The following is a 16,805-nucleotide window of genomic DNA, read 5'->3' as shown; positions in this document are numbered from 1 at the left end:
TTTTTAACTTTTCTTACAGTATTAAGACAAGCTTCATTAATCTGGAATGATAGAATGGTATAAGCCACATTGAATGCAACTCGTCCACAATTCATAAACATGGCTCCAATCTCAGCTAGTTTTGACAGGGCATCTCCTCTAGCATGAGAAATAAGGAAGAAATGTGGGTGAATGGAAGAGAATACTTCACTTTAGTAATACTAACACTAAAATCATTTTTCCAGACATTTCTTACCTTCGGATTCCCACCCAATGGCCTGACTCATTCAGCACTGCAAGGGTACATTGTGCAGGGCCTTCTTTCTTGTAAAAGCATTGGAGTACCACTGACCTAAACCAGATGCTTTACAAGTCCCTGTGCAAGCTCAGGCTGATAGGGATGTCTGGTAATATCTGACTGCTATGGACTGAATTGTGTCCTCACACAAATCCATATGTTTAAGCTCGAACCCCAGTGTGATGTCATTTGGGGATGAGGCCTTTGGGAGGTTTGGAAGGTAATTATGATTAGATGAGATTATGAGGGCAGAGTCTTCATGATGGGATCAGTGCCCTTGTAGGAAGAAATAACAGAGAGGGTTGCCTGGATGACTCAGTTGGTTAAGGCTTTGACTTTGGTTCAGGTCATGATCTCACAGTTTCTGGGTTTGGACCCCATGTCAGGCTCTGTGCTGACAGCTCAGAGCCTGGAGCCTGCTTCGGATTCTGTGTACCTCTCTCTCTCTTTGCCTCTCTCTCTCTCATAAACATTAAAGAAGAAGCAGAAGCAGAAGCAGAAGCAGAAGAAGAAGAAAAGAAGAAGAAGAGACAGAGAGCTCTCACATTCTTTCCTTCCCTCACTCTCTCCCTACCTCAAGCCAGAAGAGAGAACTCTCACTAGAACCTGACCATACTGGCACCATGATCTTGGACTGCCAACTTCCAGAACCATAAGAAAAAAAAAGGACTTCTGTTGTTTAAGCCACCCAGTCTATAGTACTTTGTTGATAGCCCACGCTGAGTAAGACAGTGACGATATATCTTAAGGAAAAACAATTTTTTTCATCCTTTATGAAAGAAATTTTGGGTTCTTGTTACTTCTCCAAACACTTAAGCAAATAAAAAGTTCTTTCTAAAAAATATTTTGGTGTATCCAAAGGCAACCCTTTGCTCCATTCCATTCAGAGGCAAAAATACAAGTAATACTCCTCAGGCTTCATAACTTTGACATCAACTCATCTGACTTCAAACAGTGTTTCTCTACGTGAGGGCCACCCACCCCAGGATCACTTGGAGCTCCTATTAAAATGCAGATGGCTAGGCCTCATTTTAGATGAACTAAATCAGAATCTTTCAGGGGCGTGGCTCTGGAATATATATTTTAAATGAGCATTCTTTGCAATTCCTATGCACAGTAAAGGTTGGGAACCTAAAAACATAAAAACAATGACATTATCCTGGATCAACGACCCCAGACTATGAGGCCTTTTAAACATCTGTCACACTGGCCCTGCCAAAAGCAAAGCTGAAACAACACATGTGAGCAGTGGAGCCTGAGGGACAAATGGCCTTACATGCATTTAGGTTCCCTGTGTTTTACTAACATGTAACATTTCATGTCCAGGAACCAAGTCACATGAATCACAGCAAATAAGAAGCCTGTAAAATGCCTCACCAGTGACCATTTAATGTCATGCCCTTGCCTGTTTCAAGGATTTATATTTTTAAAAGGTTACTAGGCCTTCTTCAAAACTACATTTAACAGGTTAAAGAGGTTGTCCATTATTGTATCCATTTACTATAGTCATCCTAGAGTTGTGTATTAATAGGCCTCTCTCTCCAGATGAGTTTGCTTCCTCTACTCTAGTAATATATAAACTGTATATAACCCTTGCCTTTTTTTCTTTTTTCTTTTTCTTTCTTCTTTCTTTCTTTCTTTTTCTTTCTTTTTTTTGCCCAGGAAATCTAGTAATTTAGTTTAGATCTAAAAGTTCTCAGTGACCATCACTATTCTACCCCAGATTTTTGGTACAGTCTTTCCCTTCCTCCTAAATGATTTTTCATATAGATATAAAATGAATTATCCTATGTACCATGTGTTTTAAAGCTATTATATGGTTATATTAATTCTTTTTTAAAAAATAAAGTATTAATAAATACTCCCTCATATGTGCACATATTCTTGGATGGTCAGGTCATGCTTTATTTCTCATTATCTAGTGACCCACAGGGAGTAAGTACTCAATAAATATCTGTTCCACTGAGTTTCCAAATCTCCTTCCAGGCTCTTTCCTCTCCTTTGACCTCATATCCCATATGTATAATTATCTATCCCCTGGTCACTCTAAAATGTCCCACCTCACCCTCTCCCTTAACCAGCACGCCCTCCTAACATTTGCATCTCAGGCTGGTTATTCAGGTTTAGCAATTTTAAGGTCATCTATGACTCACCATCTTGATGTTCTCAGAGTTCTGAAGCTTTTCCTTTGATATTTATTGAGTACTTACCCCCTGTGGGTCACTAGATAATGTACTGGACCCTCCCTTCCAATTCTCATTGTCAGCACCATCTTCCAGATCTTTAACCAATCATATTTGGATTATCACAACAGCTTTCCAACAGAGATGGCATGAGGGAAGGCTACTATTAAACTTTACTGGGTACTTGGTATATATATATATATATATATATATATATATATATATATATATATGTGTGTGTGTGTGTGTGTGTGTGTGTGTGTGTGTGTGTGTTTTGTACGCTATCATATTTAATTCTCATAACAATGTTATGAAGCAGGTATTATTTTCCTTTCATAGATAAGAAAACTGAGATTTAGAAAAATTGCCCATGGTAATACACACAGAAAAATGCAGATCTGGGCTTCAACTTGAGGTCTGTCCGACTCCAGATTCTTTCCAGTACCACATGCTGTTCTTGATTTTCTTCCTTGTACGCCACAGCCATCCCAGCATCTTGCTCTTTTTAAACTCTGCTTTTACTCTCACACTTCTCTTAGACAAGAACAGCAAGCAAAATAGAATTCTCCAGTTGACTTTCAAGGATGCTGACTAGTCAACCTTGTTTTCCTTGCTCCTCAGATTCATTCTTCACTGTCCTATAAACATATTATCATGCTTATTTCTATACTATCAAGGGTATTTCTATACCATCAAGGGTATTTTTGGAAATATTAGCAAGGTGCTTTTCTCTTTTGTCTTTCCAAAAACAGTGTCCTCGCCCTGGTTGACCTTACTGCGGGGATAGCAGGGGAGGTGGAGGGGTGTGAGTGGTTAGAGTTAGGTGCCTATGTTTAGGGAAGAAGTAGAGAGCACAAATTTTAGAGGAGTGCAAAGAGATATATCAAGGTAATTTTCAGCTTTTTGCAGGAAAAAGAGAGGAGTTTTCATGCAGAATTTAGGAAAAAGAGAAATTGCCTTGAGGAGGGATTTTCTCTGTTCCTTTATTTCTCTAATTAGTTCTGAAGGAACCTGATCAGAGAATGCTCTCAGCAGGCAGACAAGATAGCTCTCCCACTTTTGACAGCAGAGCTATGATACTTCCTGTCCTGACAGAAGAAAGAAATAATAGAGGGGAAGGAAAAGTTAAGATGTGGATCCAAGAAAGTGAAGAACCACTGAAGGCAGGAGATCTGGGACGGCCCAGCCTGATTAAGTAGGGAATGGTGTGGGCTTTCTCAAGCTACCCTCAGTTCCCCTGTGGTGCAACCCGGCACTGAGAACCAGAGAGCCTGCTCCCAGACTAGGACACCACTAGTGCTGTAAGCTCTATTAGAGCTCTGTAGCTCATGGGAGCTGAACTGAAACCATATACACCAAGGAGCATATCTGGGTTATAACAAAGACAAGTTACCAAGATCAAGTTATTTTCACTGACAAGCAGCACCCGAGCAGACAATGAACATTGCCCAGAGACCAGAAGCATCAGACAACTCTTTCTTTCCTCAAGGGAACACATAAGCTCCCTTCCCCAGTGCCCAGGCGCTACAGAGGAAGCAGGAGGGTGGCTGTTTGAGATTCTGAGTTATTTTATCCAAGTGAGAGGCTATTTATTAAAAAGAAAAATCACTTTATCATATCAAACTAGGATCAATGACATTGGCTTCACAGCATCTCTACAGAATGCCCTCAACTAGGAGTGTATACATAAACCATAAAGAGACTATGCCCCCTTGTACGGATTGGGGGGAAGAATTAGAAAGAAAATGTCCCTTAGATATAAGCTCAGGGGACAAGGAGACATTGTTAGTTGACTTAATCCCTGTGATAATGTAGGGCAAGTCTTCCCTCTTGTTAACTCACATAACTGCTTAATTGATTAATTAACTTAATTAATTTATTGATTGCTTAATTCACTTGTGGAATGAGAATAAGTATCTGTTTAGCAAGCAAAACAAAAACAAAAACAAAAAATAAAAAACTAATTTAAACCACACATTGGACAACTGGTTCATTTTTTTTCCTCTCCTGGTCAGCAGGTAGGAGACTCAAGGGAAAGACCTGTTACAGGTAGATTATAGGAGCTGCTCATCCAAGTTGTTCTGGGTTTCTTGACCCGCTACACCTACACTTCTAAAACAAACAAAAGGCTGTTCTTTTTGTTTCTATCCTTAGGCCTACTCACATTTCTGCCCAATTGATCCAAAGTCTATAGACAAAGAGATTCAGACAGAATGGTAAGTAACTTCCTCAAGGTCACTAAAGGATAAAGAAGAGAGCTCAGAGGTCCTCTCCCAGGCTTTTTATTCTCTACCATGCTGTCTCCAGGGAATAAGAAAAAGATGAATAAAGGTTGCAAATCAAAATAACGTTATTAAAATGTATGCTTAGCTTATGTTTGGGAACATTTGGGTTCTATAAAGAACAGCTTCAAAAATTGCTCTTCGGATTGAATCACAATCTCTTTAGCACTCATCAACAAATGAACATTATTAAAGAAGTCAAATCCTTTACTGAAATAAAGAAACAGTCAACTACTCAATCCATCTAGCAAGGAAGCAAGCAGAGTAATAACACCATCAATGTGAGCCAAAGCAATGAGAATAACACCCAAGTTGTTTTGACTAAGCAGTTCACCACACTGAAGAAAGTGAATGTGCCAACCAGCCAGGATCCAGTCTGTAATTCTGTGAAGGCCAAGAAGAGCAGAAGGAGCCACAGAAGATAAGTAGTGAGAAAAGCTCAGAGAGGGAGGGAAAGTGTTAGAGAGCAACCACCATGTCACAGTGTCGGGGGTGGTGATAATTGGAAGTGATGATGAGGGTGGGAAGCAGCAGGCACTGACAAAGGACAAGAAAGCCAGAGAGGAAAAGTCAAAAAGTAGACAAACCCCATAGTCCCCCTGGCAAGCAGGCAGCTGTCAGTCAATGTCCTGCCTCCGGAGACACTCAACATCTACATAGCATGGTTTATGAGTGAGTGTGCTAGCAAGGAGGAAAGGGCGTCTCACAAACAGCCTCAAGAGTGTCACCAAAAACACGTTTTGAAAATCTCTTAATATACGTATTTGTAGAGGGCAAGAAGTGGAGTGGGAGATACTCTGAACTTCAGTAGCCCCCAAGGGCACCAGTACTCAAGGCTAGAGGAAGGCAGCCCCATCTGTTCAACTGTTTGGTAGACAGGGTCCAGGGCTACGGGCAGTCCCAGGCCCCACCCGCCTACTGCTGAGCCCATATCTACTGACATCACAAACAGCTCAATAACATATTATCACAGTAGCAACCAAACCAACAAGATGAGGAGCTCCATTTAAGAAACAGGAAAGCACAGCTTTCACTTCTAAGGATTCTCATTGCAGGCAAAAATTAATAGGTAGCAATTCCAGCACTTACAAGTCTGGAGAGATATCTGGATCTCCACAGTAATTAATTTCCTGACAGTTTCTGTTGGCCTGTGCTATATTCAGAATACTCTAGGTGTGAGTTTAATAAATCTATTAGACAATGCTAATTTGGGTATATGCCCTAATCGCTAAGTCAGAGACAAGAAGCTGTTGTATATTTAAGGAGGGAAGCTCCAATCTCCTCTCTTTGTCACCTTCCCAGTCATCCTTCTCATGAAAGCTCTTTGCCAGACCCCTCAACAGCTAAAACCAGAAAAACAAAAAGGCCATTTAACAGTGTGTTCCTTCCTCTAGAAGTTCAGTGCAGACAGAGGTGAAGACCCCTAATCATTGCCTGCATGATTTGATAATACTTCTAAACGCATGTGCCTTCTGGAACTTAGATGCTTCTGCTTCCAGGAACTATATTTTGTGTATAACTCTGTTAGCTGTTAAACTGACTATTATTTTGTTTTGTGATTGTCTGCTTTCATGCCTGGCTCTTCAGTAACATCTGTAAGAGCAGAGACTGCGTTTCTTTATCTATAAAGAGATAAATGCCTGGCTTTTAGTACATGGCTGGTGAGTATCCATCTATCGGAGCCATGACTGCACAGATGCATGAGTGCTTAAACCCCCTAACTGAATACCAAGGGGACAAACAATCTTCTCCTCCAGGCTAAAGAAAACCTTTGGTCACACACGATAATGTGCAGAAATAGTGGTGGAGGAGAATTAGAATAATTTTCTTATTAAAAAAAGTAATGAATAATACAAAATAATAATCAGAAGTTAAAGTAAACAATTATTCTTTCAAAGCAGATTTCTGCTTTATCACATTTAATTCTTAGTGATACCACAAAAAGTATCTGATGAACTCCACATCTCTTGATTTTGATATTAAAATTATGTTTGTAAGGATAATATGGGGGCACACCAAGGATAAAACTTAGAATTGATAACCTCTAATAATGAAGCTTATCTATAAAAATAAACTCTTTCACAATACTCTCTAAAACTAATGTTTATTATTTCAGGAACATTAAATGACAATGAAATTAGAATTCAAATGAATTCAATGTATAATTGAACAGGAATTGAGATAAAACAAACTCAATAATAAAATCAAAAACTTCTACTGACCCAAGAGAAGTTCATATTTGGCTATTTAAATATATTAGACGCTATTAGATGTATTATATTATATTATATTTATTATTATTCTATACATAGCTTTATATATATATAACATAAACATAAATAATATATATTATATATATAGACCTTTAATATTACTAGAAGCAAGGGATCTGGTTTTCTATCACTATCATCTATATCCTAAGTCAAAAATCTGAGGTTTTTGGATGCTTGCTCCTGCCTCATCACCCTCAACCTACTTTTCAGCAGAGAACCCATATGCATCAGTACTATTTGACAAAACGTAATCAGAAATGCAAAACTGGTATAGAATATTAGCATTGCCATGCCCCTTCCTTAATGGGTCATATACTTGTGGACACTTAAACCTCATTTTTTAAAAAGGTCTAAGACCAAATCCATACTGTCACCCATTATTTGAATAGTGCAAAGAGGGAAAGTTTTATTTTTTAATAGGGGATTTTTTTTATGACTAGGTAACTGTAGACAAACATCCTTGACCTAGATGCTAAATTAAAGACAAAACACTATCATAATCCTAAATATTCTCATAAAGTCACTGCTGAGCCCCATATGCACAAGTGTGAGGTTGTCCACCCATGGTTCACAACTCCAGATCTTCTATCTGGGGCCAGACTCCTACATGCTCACCCTGCACAGACCACTAATCTGTTTTCCTTGCCAGACTTCTATTGCGCAGTGTTGATAAGGAAGACTGTTGGTCAAGAAAAGAGCCTTCCGCCTCAGAAGACTGCTAAGCAGCCATTCACCATTACCCGAGCATGCCACCCTCCCCCCAGGAGGCAATCTCAATCCTGAGGCAAGAAATTCAAAGTATTCCTTCCTACCAAGAGCCTAGTAGCCCAATAAAAACAGGTTTCTTCCTCCCATTATATTTCTTGTGGTGTTTTATTTCCTACCGTCAAATGTGGTAAGGATTTATGGGATTGTAGGCAAAGGCAAAGCTCAAAGGTTAAGAATACTGAGAGAGAGAGAGGAGGGGTGGGGAGAGAGAGAACAGACAGACATTTGTTATCCTAGGGCAGTAATAAAAAATCCCTAAAATTCTAACTCCACCATAAAATGATGCTCCAGTCCTAGTCTAGGATCCTCTCACCACTTTGATAATAAGAAAGAGAAAACCATAAATGATATTTGGCAGGAGGTCAATTACATCTTGAGATATTCTTCCCTTCTTTTTGTTTCCATTCTTAGTCCTCCTACTTAGCTTACAAACTTTCTCAAGTTGATCGGCCATCAGCAGTCAAATTGAAATGATGAACTAATTGGATCTCATAAATGAATTAATACTAATTAGTAGTGTCCTGTGTCATTCCTCCCAGGAGTAAATGCATTTTTAAATTTCTCTGAGGAAGAGAGAAAAGCTGAACCCAAAGGAGGCCAAGGTGTGAACAGCACAGTGCTAAGAGCCTAGAGATTTCAAATGACCTGGGGCTGCTATGAATTAGAGGTCACACTTCAGCTTCAGTTTCTCAATTTGTAAAAGAAAAGACTGGGTTAGATAAAAATCCTTTGCAACTCAAAAGTTCTATTTTTTTTTTCAAAATATTCTATATTAGTTAAATTCAGGAAGTGTGGTACTAAGATGACTTTAGGTGGGGGAGTTCAGATGACCTTCACATCACACTGTATAGGTTACCAACTATGCCATCTGCCCAATAAGATCAGACATGATTAAGAATATTCTTCCTTCTGCAATCTTGGCCTGTTAATAACACAGTTTTCATTGGGGCTTAAAAAAACACATGAAACACAATTATAGGGATATTTGGTTTCAAGATGATGGAACAAAGGCCTCTCTTCCCCTTTCTCCTCTCCAAAATTACCCCCTTAAATATCAAGGAAAACAAAGAAAAGTAACACAAATTTCATCTTCCATGGAACTGGAAGACATTTGTAGCATCTCCAACTACACAATGCATGAAGTTGGAAAGAAGATGAGTTGGAAGAAAAGGAAATGATTTAGTGGGGATAAGGAAGGTCCAACCAGAGTGCCTATAACAAGAAGCAAGCTAATCCACTCTGCTTGATGCCAGAAAAGCCCAGAAATGGAAGGCAAAAGAAATACCAGCAAGTAGAGATGAGGCAGGAGCCCAAAATGGGGGGATTTGGCTGAAAGTCTATATACAGAGTAGGTAGAAACTCTTTCCCCAGATTTCTACCCCCTTACAGATATGATCAAGTGACAACCCTCACCCCTGTAATAAAGATAGGATGTGAAATCTCCAGAAATAGAAATAGAGAGCTCTAAATGTGGGGATACCAGGCCCAAGGGAGGGCAGGCACTAAGAACAGGGGATCCCTTCCCAGTTCCAGCATGAAGTATTATATAAACACAAATTGCTGCTTTTGTTGGGACACACTTTTGGCAGCACTTTCTCTGAAGAAAAACTAAACAGAATCTTCTTTTCCAGAAGTCTTTCTTTTTTAAAGATAACACCACTGAGAAATCTAATGATTTTGTGCACATGTTAATTTCAACAAGAATTGATTTGTCTTTCTTTTATTAAACATTTTTAAAATTTGTATTTATTTTTGAGAGAGAGAGAGAGACAGAGGATGAGCAAGGGAGGGGCAAAGAAAGGGGGAGACACAGAATCTGAAGCAGGCTCCAGGCTCTGAGCTGTCAGCACAGAGCCCCACGCGGGGCTCAAACTCATGGACCACAAGATCATGACCTGAGCTGAAGTCAGACGCTCAACCGACTGAGCCACCAGGCGCCCTGAGAAAATCCTTTTTAAACTTCATTGTATTTTTAAGAATAATTATTTTGATGTCAAACTTTCTATTTAATTAATGATAACCATATTTTTAAAATATATTTTTAATGTTTATTTATTTGGGGGGGAGGGGCAGAGAGAGAAGGAGACACAGAATCCGAAGCAGGCTCCAGGCTCTGAGCTCTCCACACAGAGCCTGACACAGGTCTTGAACCCATGAACCATGATCATGACCTGAGACAAAGTTGGACACTTAGCCAACTAAGCCATCCCGGTGCCCTGATTCTTCTTTCTTAAAGTAGACTCATCAGGTGCCTAGGTGGCTCAGTCGGTTAAGTGTCTGTTGATTTCAGCTCAGGTCATGATTTTACGGTTTGTGGGATCCAGCTCTGCATCGGGCACTGCACTGCCAGCAAGGAGCCTGCTTGGGATTCTCTGTCTCTCTCTCCCAATTTCTCTCTCTCTCTCTCTCTCTCTCTCTCTCTCTCTCTCTGCCCCTCCCCCACTCATGCTCTTTCTCTCAAAATAAATAAACTTAAAAAAAATAAAAGGAGACTCATAAATTTCTCTCTTGATTTATCAAGTACTTTCCAACTGTGAATCAATTCTTCCCTTTTCTTGAAACTGTTCTTTCTAAGCAGCCTTGCCTTAGTACCCACCTTATCCTTCATCTTCTTCTGTGTCCTCTATTTGTTACTCTTTCTCTCCACTCTCTAAATAACAACAAAAATTCCCTCAGAATGGGGAGTCAAGAGCTCTCTTTGTTTCTCTCTCCACACTTTCTTTGGGTAATATATACTCCCAGCAGCCAGTAGATTCTCAAATTCTCTCAAGCTTTAAACTTGTATTTCCATCTTCCTGCTTGACACCTCTATCAGAATTATCTGAAAAATCAGGCCCTCCTCTTTGTTCTTTTCTTTTCAACAATGATATCAATGATCTTAGTTATCTAGGTCAAAATCACCAAGTCATCTCTGACCCTGCCTTCTCTTTAAACCCTTGTGGGCAGTTAGTTGCTTATTTCCATAGATTCTCTGTGTATTCTCTCTTCCAACCTCTCCCCCTTTCCATCGCCCTAGTACTACACTATTACAGATCCTAATCTCAGCCTGAATGGTTATGGTAGCCCCCTAATTTATTTATTCACATTCTGTCAACTGCCACTACAATCCATTCTGCTCTCAGACTGGCTTTAATCAAATTGCTGCTGCTTTGTAATCATTAGTGGCTCCCTTTTGCCTCCTCCTGGCAAGATCCTTATATTAATGCCCAAACCAATGCATGCAGCTAAATCTCACTGCTCACCTACACATCCTATATGTTCTTTAAAAAAATTTTTTTAAGTGTTTATTCATTTTTGAAAGACAGAATGTGAGCGGGGGAGGGACAGAGAAAGGCAGCGGGAGACACAGAATCTGAAGCAGACTCCAGGCTCTGAGCCATCAACACAGAGCCAGACGTGGGGCTTGAACTCATGAATCATGAGATCCTGACCTGAGCCGAAGTCAGACGCTTAACCAACTGAGCCACCTAGGAGCCCCGACATATTCTATGTTCTAACCAAACTCAATTAATATTCCTCAGACATGCCTAGCATTTTGAGGGGAGAGCTTCAATTAATTTATCATTCTGTCTCTGTCTCCTATCCTATCTTTCAAGGCCCATAAAGGTTTCCTTGATTTCTGACTTTACATAGTGGGTCTCTCCTTTACACTTGATCCTTCATAGTTCCACCCTTGTGTGTATGTTTTTATGGTGCTTATTTTACTCTAATTCATAATAGCTTGTGCCCAGTTTCATTTCCATCTCTCCTTCATGAAATTTTAAACTCTTTGAATGCAGAAAAATTGTCATACTCATCTTTGGGGTTTGCCGTACCTAACCTGCAGTTTGCACATGCAAATGCTTAAGAAACGTTTTTGAATCTGGGGCGCCTGGATGGTTCAGTCGGCTAAGTGTCCGACTCTTGGTTTTGGCTCAGATCTTGATCTCACAGTTTGTGAGTTTGAGCCCCACATCAAACTCATGCATCAAACCACATGGGATTCTCTCCCTCTCCTTCTCTCTCTGCCCCTCCCTGCTCATGCGTTCTCTCTCTCTCTCCCTGAAATAAATAAATAAGCTTTAAAAAAAAGAAATGCTTTTGAATCGAAACTCATGAGAAGTACCTTCATATACCTTTTTGGAGTTTCATCAGATATTTAATAGCTAAGACTGAAAATGAGGTAATCTTGCCAATGACATACTACTTGCTCCTAGGTTTGCAAACAACTGGGATAAAGAAAGTCTTGGTTTGAATCAATAGTTGAATCAAGAGTTCTGTCAAAGGACTTTTAAAATTTCTTGTTAGTAATGTAACAGATGACATTCTTTCTCCTAAGTCAGTCTGTTTAAAACTCCCAGATGGAACACTGGAGCATGGAGCAGTGAAATGAGCAACAGGATTACCCTGAGGAATCTTTTTGGTCAAAGTGAGACTCTATCCTGAGCATCCTGGCTGAATTTTAAATTCAGCTGCTTTATTCTGCCTACTGAAAATGACCCTGGGGCTTTGAGAGACTGGTTGTCCTGCTCCAGTGCCAACATAGGGCTGCTGTGTTTGCTTTCTGAGCTGTTACATTCTTGCCATATTCTACTTGAAGGTGGAATAAAGAGCTGGTTTCTGCTACAGATATCAAACTAGTGCCTGATGTTACAAAATGACAGGACTCAGACATGGAGAGCTTGCTGCCCTACCTCTCAAAGAAACATTTATTGTGTCCTTAAAATGACTGGGTCTTCTCAACTGCTTTACAAAGTAAACACACTACAACGTTTACTTGTTGAATTATGTAAAGTCAGAAAATGGGGGGAAAATGTTCTAATAGAAAAAAAAAAGTCTACAGTGGAACTTGCTTCAGTGCTTTGTGTAATTGGCCTCAAATTTCAAAAGGCAAAGTGAGTAATCTCTGCTCCACCCTACTTTCTCAGATTAGAGTGCTGTGGTGTCCATTTAGTGTGGATTTAAGGTAAAAGAAAAATAAATAATCAAGAAATTGGTAAAAGGAAAAACAGACAATGTCTTAAAATCTTAGGGAGGCTGGGAAGCGAGCTGGCAGGGCTTTAATCCCTCAGGATATACCTTCCTTCCATTTCCTGGACCATTTCCTCTCCAGGCTAATCTTCAGCAGTAATTGAACATCAGGATGCGTCGCTCATTTTAAATCAGAACCCTTTCCTAGGCGATCTACTCCTAGCCACTGACTCTGGGTTTTATAGGCAAATCCGGCAGGGCCAGGAGCAGGCTCTGAGCGAGCAGAGCAATGCGAGATTAGGTCGGTCTGGAGGTCGCCGCGGAGGCCTGGGACCAGGGATGTGGCAGCTCGAGGGCGGCAGGGGGCACTGCATAACCTCGGTCCCCTCACGTAGCCGGTTACCCGTCTTACCCCACCCGGACGGTTAGGGCTGCCCGCCACGTCTGACCTCAAGTTCTCTACCTAGGTCTGTGCGTTTTTCCTAAAAAAGACAGTAAGCCCTCTGGCACGCCCAACGTGTGGGACACGAGAAATGCCATGGACCCTATAAAACTAAGCACTCTCTTTTGCATCCTCTCTGCGTCTCGTAGCTGCTAAGGATGTCTCCAAGATCTGGAAATTAAGAAAAGTTGCTCTTTCTCACACACTACAGTGTCGGCATTTATCTTCCTTTAAAAAGAAAACAACTACTGACCCCGGGCCGCCTGGGAACTACAGCCAAAGTTGTCATTAAACAGTTCCTGCGGCTGCCCTGCGCCCACTCTCCCCTGGAGATTTGGCTTCAGTATGCCCCCAACTGTGAATGGACCGTCGAGAAACGGGGCGACCCGGCAAACCTACACTCACACTGCGTAGAGCACACCTTCCTTCCTTTCCCTTCCCTTCCCTTCTCCCCGCTGCCCTGCCCGGGCCTCAGACGGCGGAGAGCTTCGCGGGGGACACGGGTTCCCAGGGTGGTTCCACGCTGAGAAGCTGGGGGGGGGGGGAGAGGGGGTCGGAGTTCGAGGGCGCGCCTGGCTTTGTGCAGACCTTCCCATTCTCCGACTTCCTAGGGTAAGCTCGGGGTGCATCTGCTGAGGGGTCCTAGCCTATGGGGCAGTAGTGCTTGTGTAGGAGAGGACGTGTCTGTTTGCTGGAAATTGAGTCTGGCGTCCGTGCTGTCCGTCCACGGGGCCGTTCCGTGCGCTTGAGCCGGGACAGAGCTCCAGCCACGCCTTCAGCGGCCCCCAAGTCCCTCCACAAAGCAGAACCAAGGAGACGAGCCCCGGACCGAGGTCCGCACCCCTACATCGCCCCGAACAGAACTGCCGTGCCGTGCCGCGCCGGGAGGCGTTTTGGGGTCCCAGGCACTTCGCGGGTTGGCCGGGAGCGCGCCTTCCCGCCCCCCCCACCTCCACCCCCTGCCGCCCCGCCGGGCACTGCCCTCCCCAGGCGCGGGCCGCGGGCCGGCCGGGTACTCACATGTCCAGCCCGGGGGAGAAGCGCTGCGGGCAGTAGCTGTGCGCTTCCCGCTGTGAGGGCGCCGAGCGCGGCTCCAGCCCCCCGTTGACGCCCCTCCAGCCCCGCCGGCGGCGCTGCGGCTCCGAGCCTTCGTCCTCACCCTCCTCCTCCTCCTCCTCTTCCTCCTCCTCCGGCGCGGGGAAGGTCACCCTCGCTTGCTCCTTGCACTTCCTGACCTTGGTGGACATCGCGCCCGCCGCGGTCGGAGCGCGGGGATGCCGGCTGCCCGCCGCCGCCGCCGCGCGGTCTGGCCGCGGCACCCCTTCCCCGCCGCCGGCCCCTCCGGCAGCCCCCGGCAGCCCCGGGCGGGAAATCTGCAGGAGAGAACGGCGCGGGGGGACGCCGAGCAGTCAGAGGCGGGAGCCAAAACCCAGTCGCCGCCGCCGCCGCCCACCATGAAACCGTGGGAGCGGCCGCCGCGGCTGTGGCTGCGCGGAGGAAGCCCGGGGCCGAGTGGGGCGCTGGTGCTGGAGAAGGCTCTCCCGCCCGGCGGCCGCGGCGGCGGTGCCTCCCCCGAGCCCGGCTCCCGTCTCCGACAGCATCACTTGCTAGGACACTAACGTTACTCTGGGTGAAGGACAGAGAGGGAGGGAGGGGGAGAGGGAGGGAGAGCAGGAGGAGAATCAGTTCCTAACCGGACAGAGAGCTGGAGAGGAAACCAGATCAGCAGGTAGCGAGCGAGGACATCAGAGAAACTTCCGTCCCTATTCTCCCATTTCTCGGCCAGGGGATTCAGAGCCCCTTTCCGTGTACAGAAGCAAGTTTCCTAAGGGAGAGAAAAGGGGCTCATCCGGCTTGCTGTTAATTTTTCTGCAGTCGTATTTACCCAGTTCAACTCCAAATATTTTTCAGCAAACATCCCTTGTTCACTGCGTTTCTCTAAGCCTTAGTTGAACCTGCAGAGGTTTGAGTACATTTCCTTGAGTGCCTTTGTACCCCAAGAACCGTAATGTTTAAATGTGCATGGTGCTTCAGGTTTGTTTGTGTGTGTGTGTTTAATGAATCTCAAAACCATCTGACAAGATTTGTTTACTTTCCAAGAAATATTCAGCAAAATTTAAAGTCTTCTTTTGAAAAGTTAAAAAACAGTACTAAATAAAACAAAAAAATTTTTTCATTTTAAAAGTCAAAAGCGGTATTTTTTTTTCTCTGGGAAAAAAGACTCATGGAATTTTAGTCAAAAGGAGACTTAAGGATCAAAGAATTTATCCCTTGTTTTAGAAATAAGAAAACTGAGGCCTAGAAAGACTGAGTAAACTAGTCATGCTAGGTAGTTTAGTGAGAAAACTCAGATTAGACTGAGTGTATTTCCAAGGCTCTCTATTGCCTTAAATATGCAGATTTCAATCAGGTCCAACTTGGAAGAATCACAAAAATACCAGACATGCTATGATGAGGTAAAATAAGATATTCATTTTTAACTATATTCAATTATATTGTGTTTTTTCCAGGAGCAATTCTTCCCCCAAATTAACTAAAAACACAAATAAGGAAGTGTAGCTCTTTTGAATTTAATTCTCAAAAGTAAATATAATATTGTATGTTTTATTAAGTTGATAATAAATCTATGTTTAAGGAAACAATTATATTTATTTGTACATCTGAGACAGAAAATACAAGTATGTATTGTCTAATGCTTTACAATTGGAAGCACCTTTCCCACATGAGCACCTGTAGAAGTGGGAGTGTGCAAATCCTCACAATGTAAATCCCATCTCTGAAATAGCCCAGAAGCAGGACTGCTCTCTGCACCCCAGTACCACTGCCTCAGTTCAGGCTCCCATCTACCTCCCTGCTATCCGTATGCAACCTTCCTCTCTTCGTACCATTTCGTTCTCCAAGCTAATACACAGACCATGCTCACAGCAAGTCTGATCGTGACTTGTCTCTGCAAAAGTCTCTGGTGGCTTCCCACTGCTTTCAGGTTAAAATCCAAATTTGGCATGCCCAGCCCTCCGTGGTCTGACCCTATTTCTCCACTCTCTCCTGGAACCCTCCCTCATACACATCCTAACTCCAGTTACCAGGACATCTCACTTACCATCCACATTCTAGACACTTCTCATTCCCCCGCCTTTGTCTGTGGTACTCCTGTCACTGAAATGCCTCTGTTGCCTTGTTCCCCTGGCATACTTCTTTTTCCTAAAGACTTAAGTTAGATGTGGCCTCCAATCTGATGCCCTTTCTACATCCCAGGGAACTTCTCACAGCCCTTCTGCATACCACAATCTTACTACTAGTCACTTCATATTGAAATTAACTCTTTCTGTGCTTGTCTCCTCTTTAGATTGAATTTCTTGAGGATTTTTAGGGTTTTATTTACTTTGAGCCACTTGGAAGCTTATCTTTTTGTCTTTGCCATTTAGCTGGACAAGTTCCACCAATGTTTGTTGAATTAACTCATGAAGTCTACAGGATCTTTATAATTATGTACACAAGTTCATGAACTGCTCTTCTAAGGCTCTGGAGAGAAGCATTTCAGGAATGCTGGAGTCACCAGGGTTTACTCTTACATACTATATCAGTTTGCTAGGGCCGCCATAGCAAAGTATCAACAGACTGGGTGAAAAG

At 42.7% G+C, this 16,805-nt stretch overlaps 1 protein-coding gene across 5 annotated transcripts in view; it reads right to left on the bottom strand.

The window, feature by feature from the left end:
* Positions 1-14,810, bottom strand: part of TRPC3 (transient receptor potential cation channel subfamily C member 3) — a 72,730-nt gene extending 57,920 nt beyond the window's left edge. For 2 of the 5 annotated variants that reach the window (XM_045055913.1, XM_023252838.2), the window contains exon 1: positions 14,196-14,810. In XM_045055913.1, coding sequence (XP_044911848.1) covers positions 14,196-14,422 — 227 coding nt within the window. In that variant the 5' untranslated portion in view covers positions 14,423-14,810. The remainder of the gene's footprint in view (positions 1-14,195) is intronic. The other 3 variants (XM_023252836.2, XM_045055914.1, XM_023252837.2) reach the window with 2 other exon arrangements.
* Between the last annotated feature and the right edge of the window lie 1,995 nt (positions 14,811-16,805).

The sequence above is a fragment of the Felis catus genome, chromosome B1, assembly GCF_018350175.1.
Source record: "Felis catus isolate Fca126 chromosome B1, F.catus_Fca126_mat1.0, whole genome shotgun sequence".
Classification (NCBI taxonomy): Eukaryota; Metazoa; Chordata; class Mammalia; order Carnivora; family Felidae; genus Felis; species Felis catus.
The sequence above is the reverse complement of the archived record's forward strand: the minus strand, read 5'-3'. Positions and strand labels throughout refer to the sequence as shown.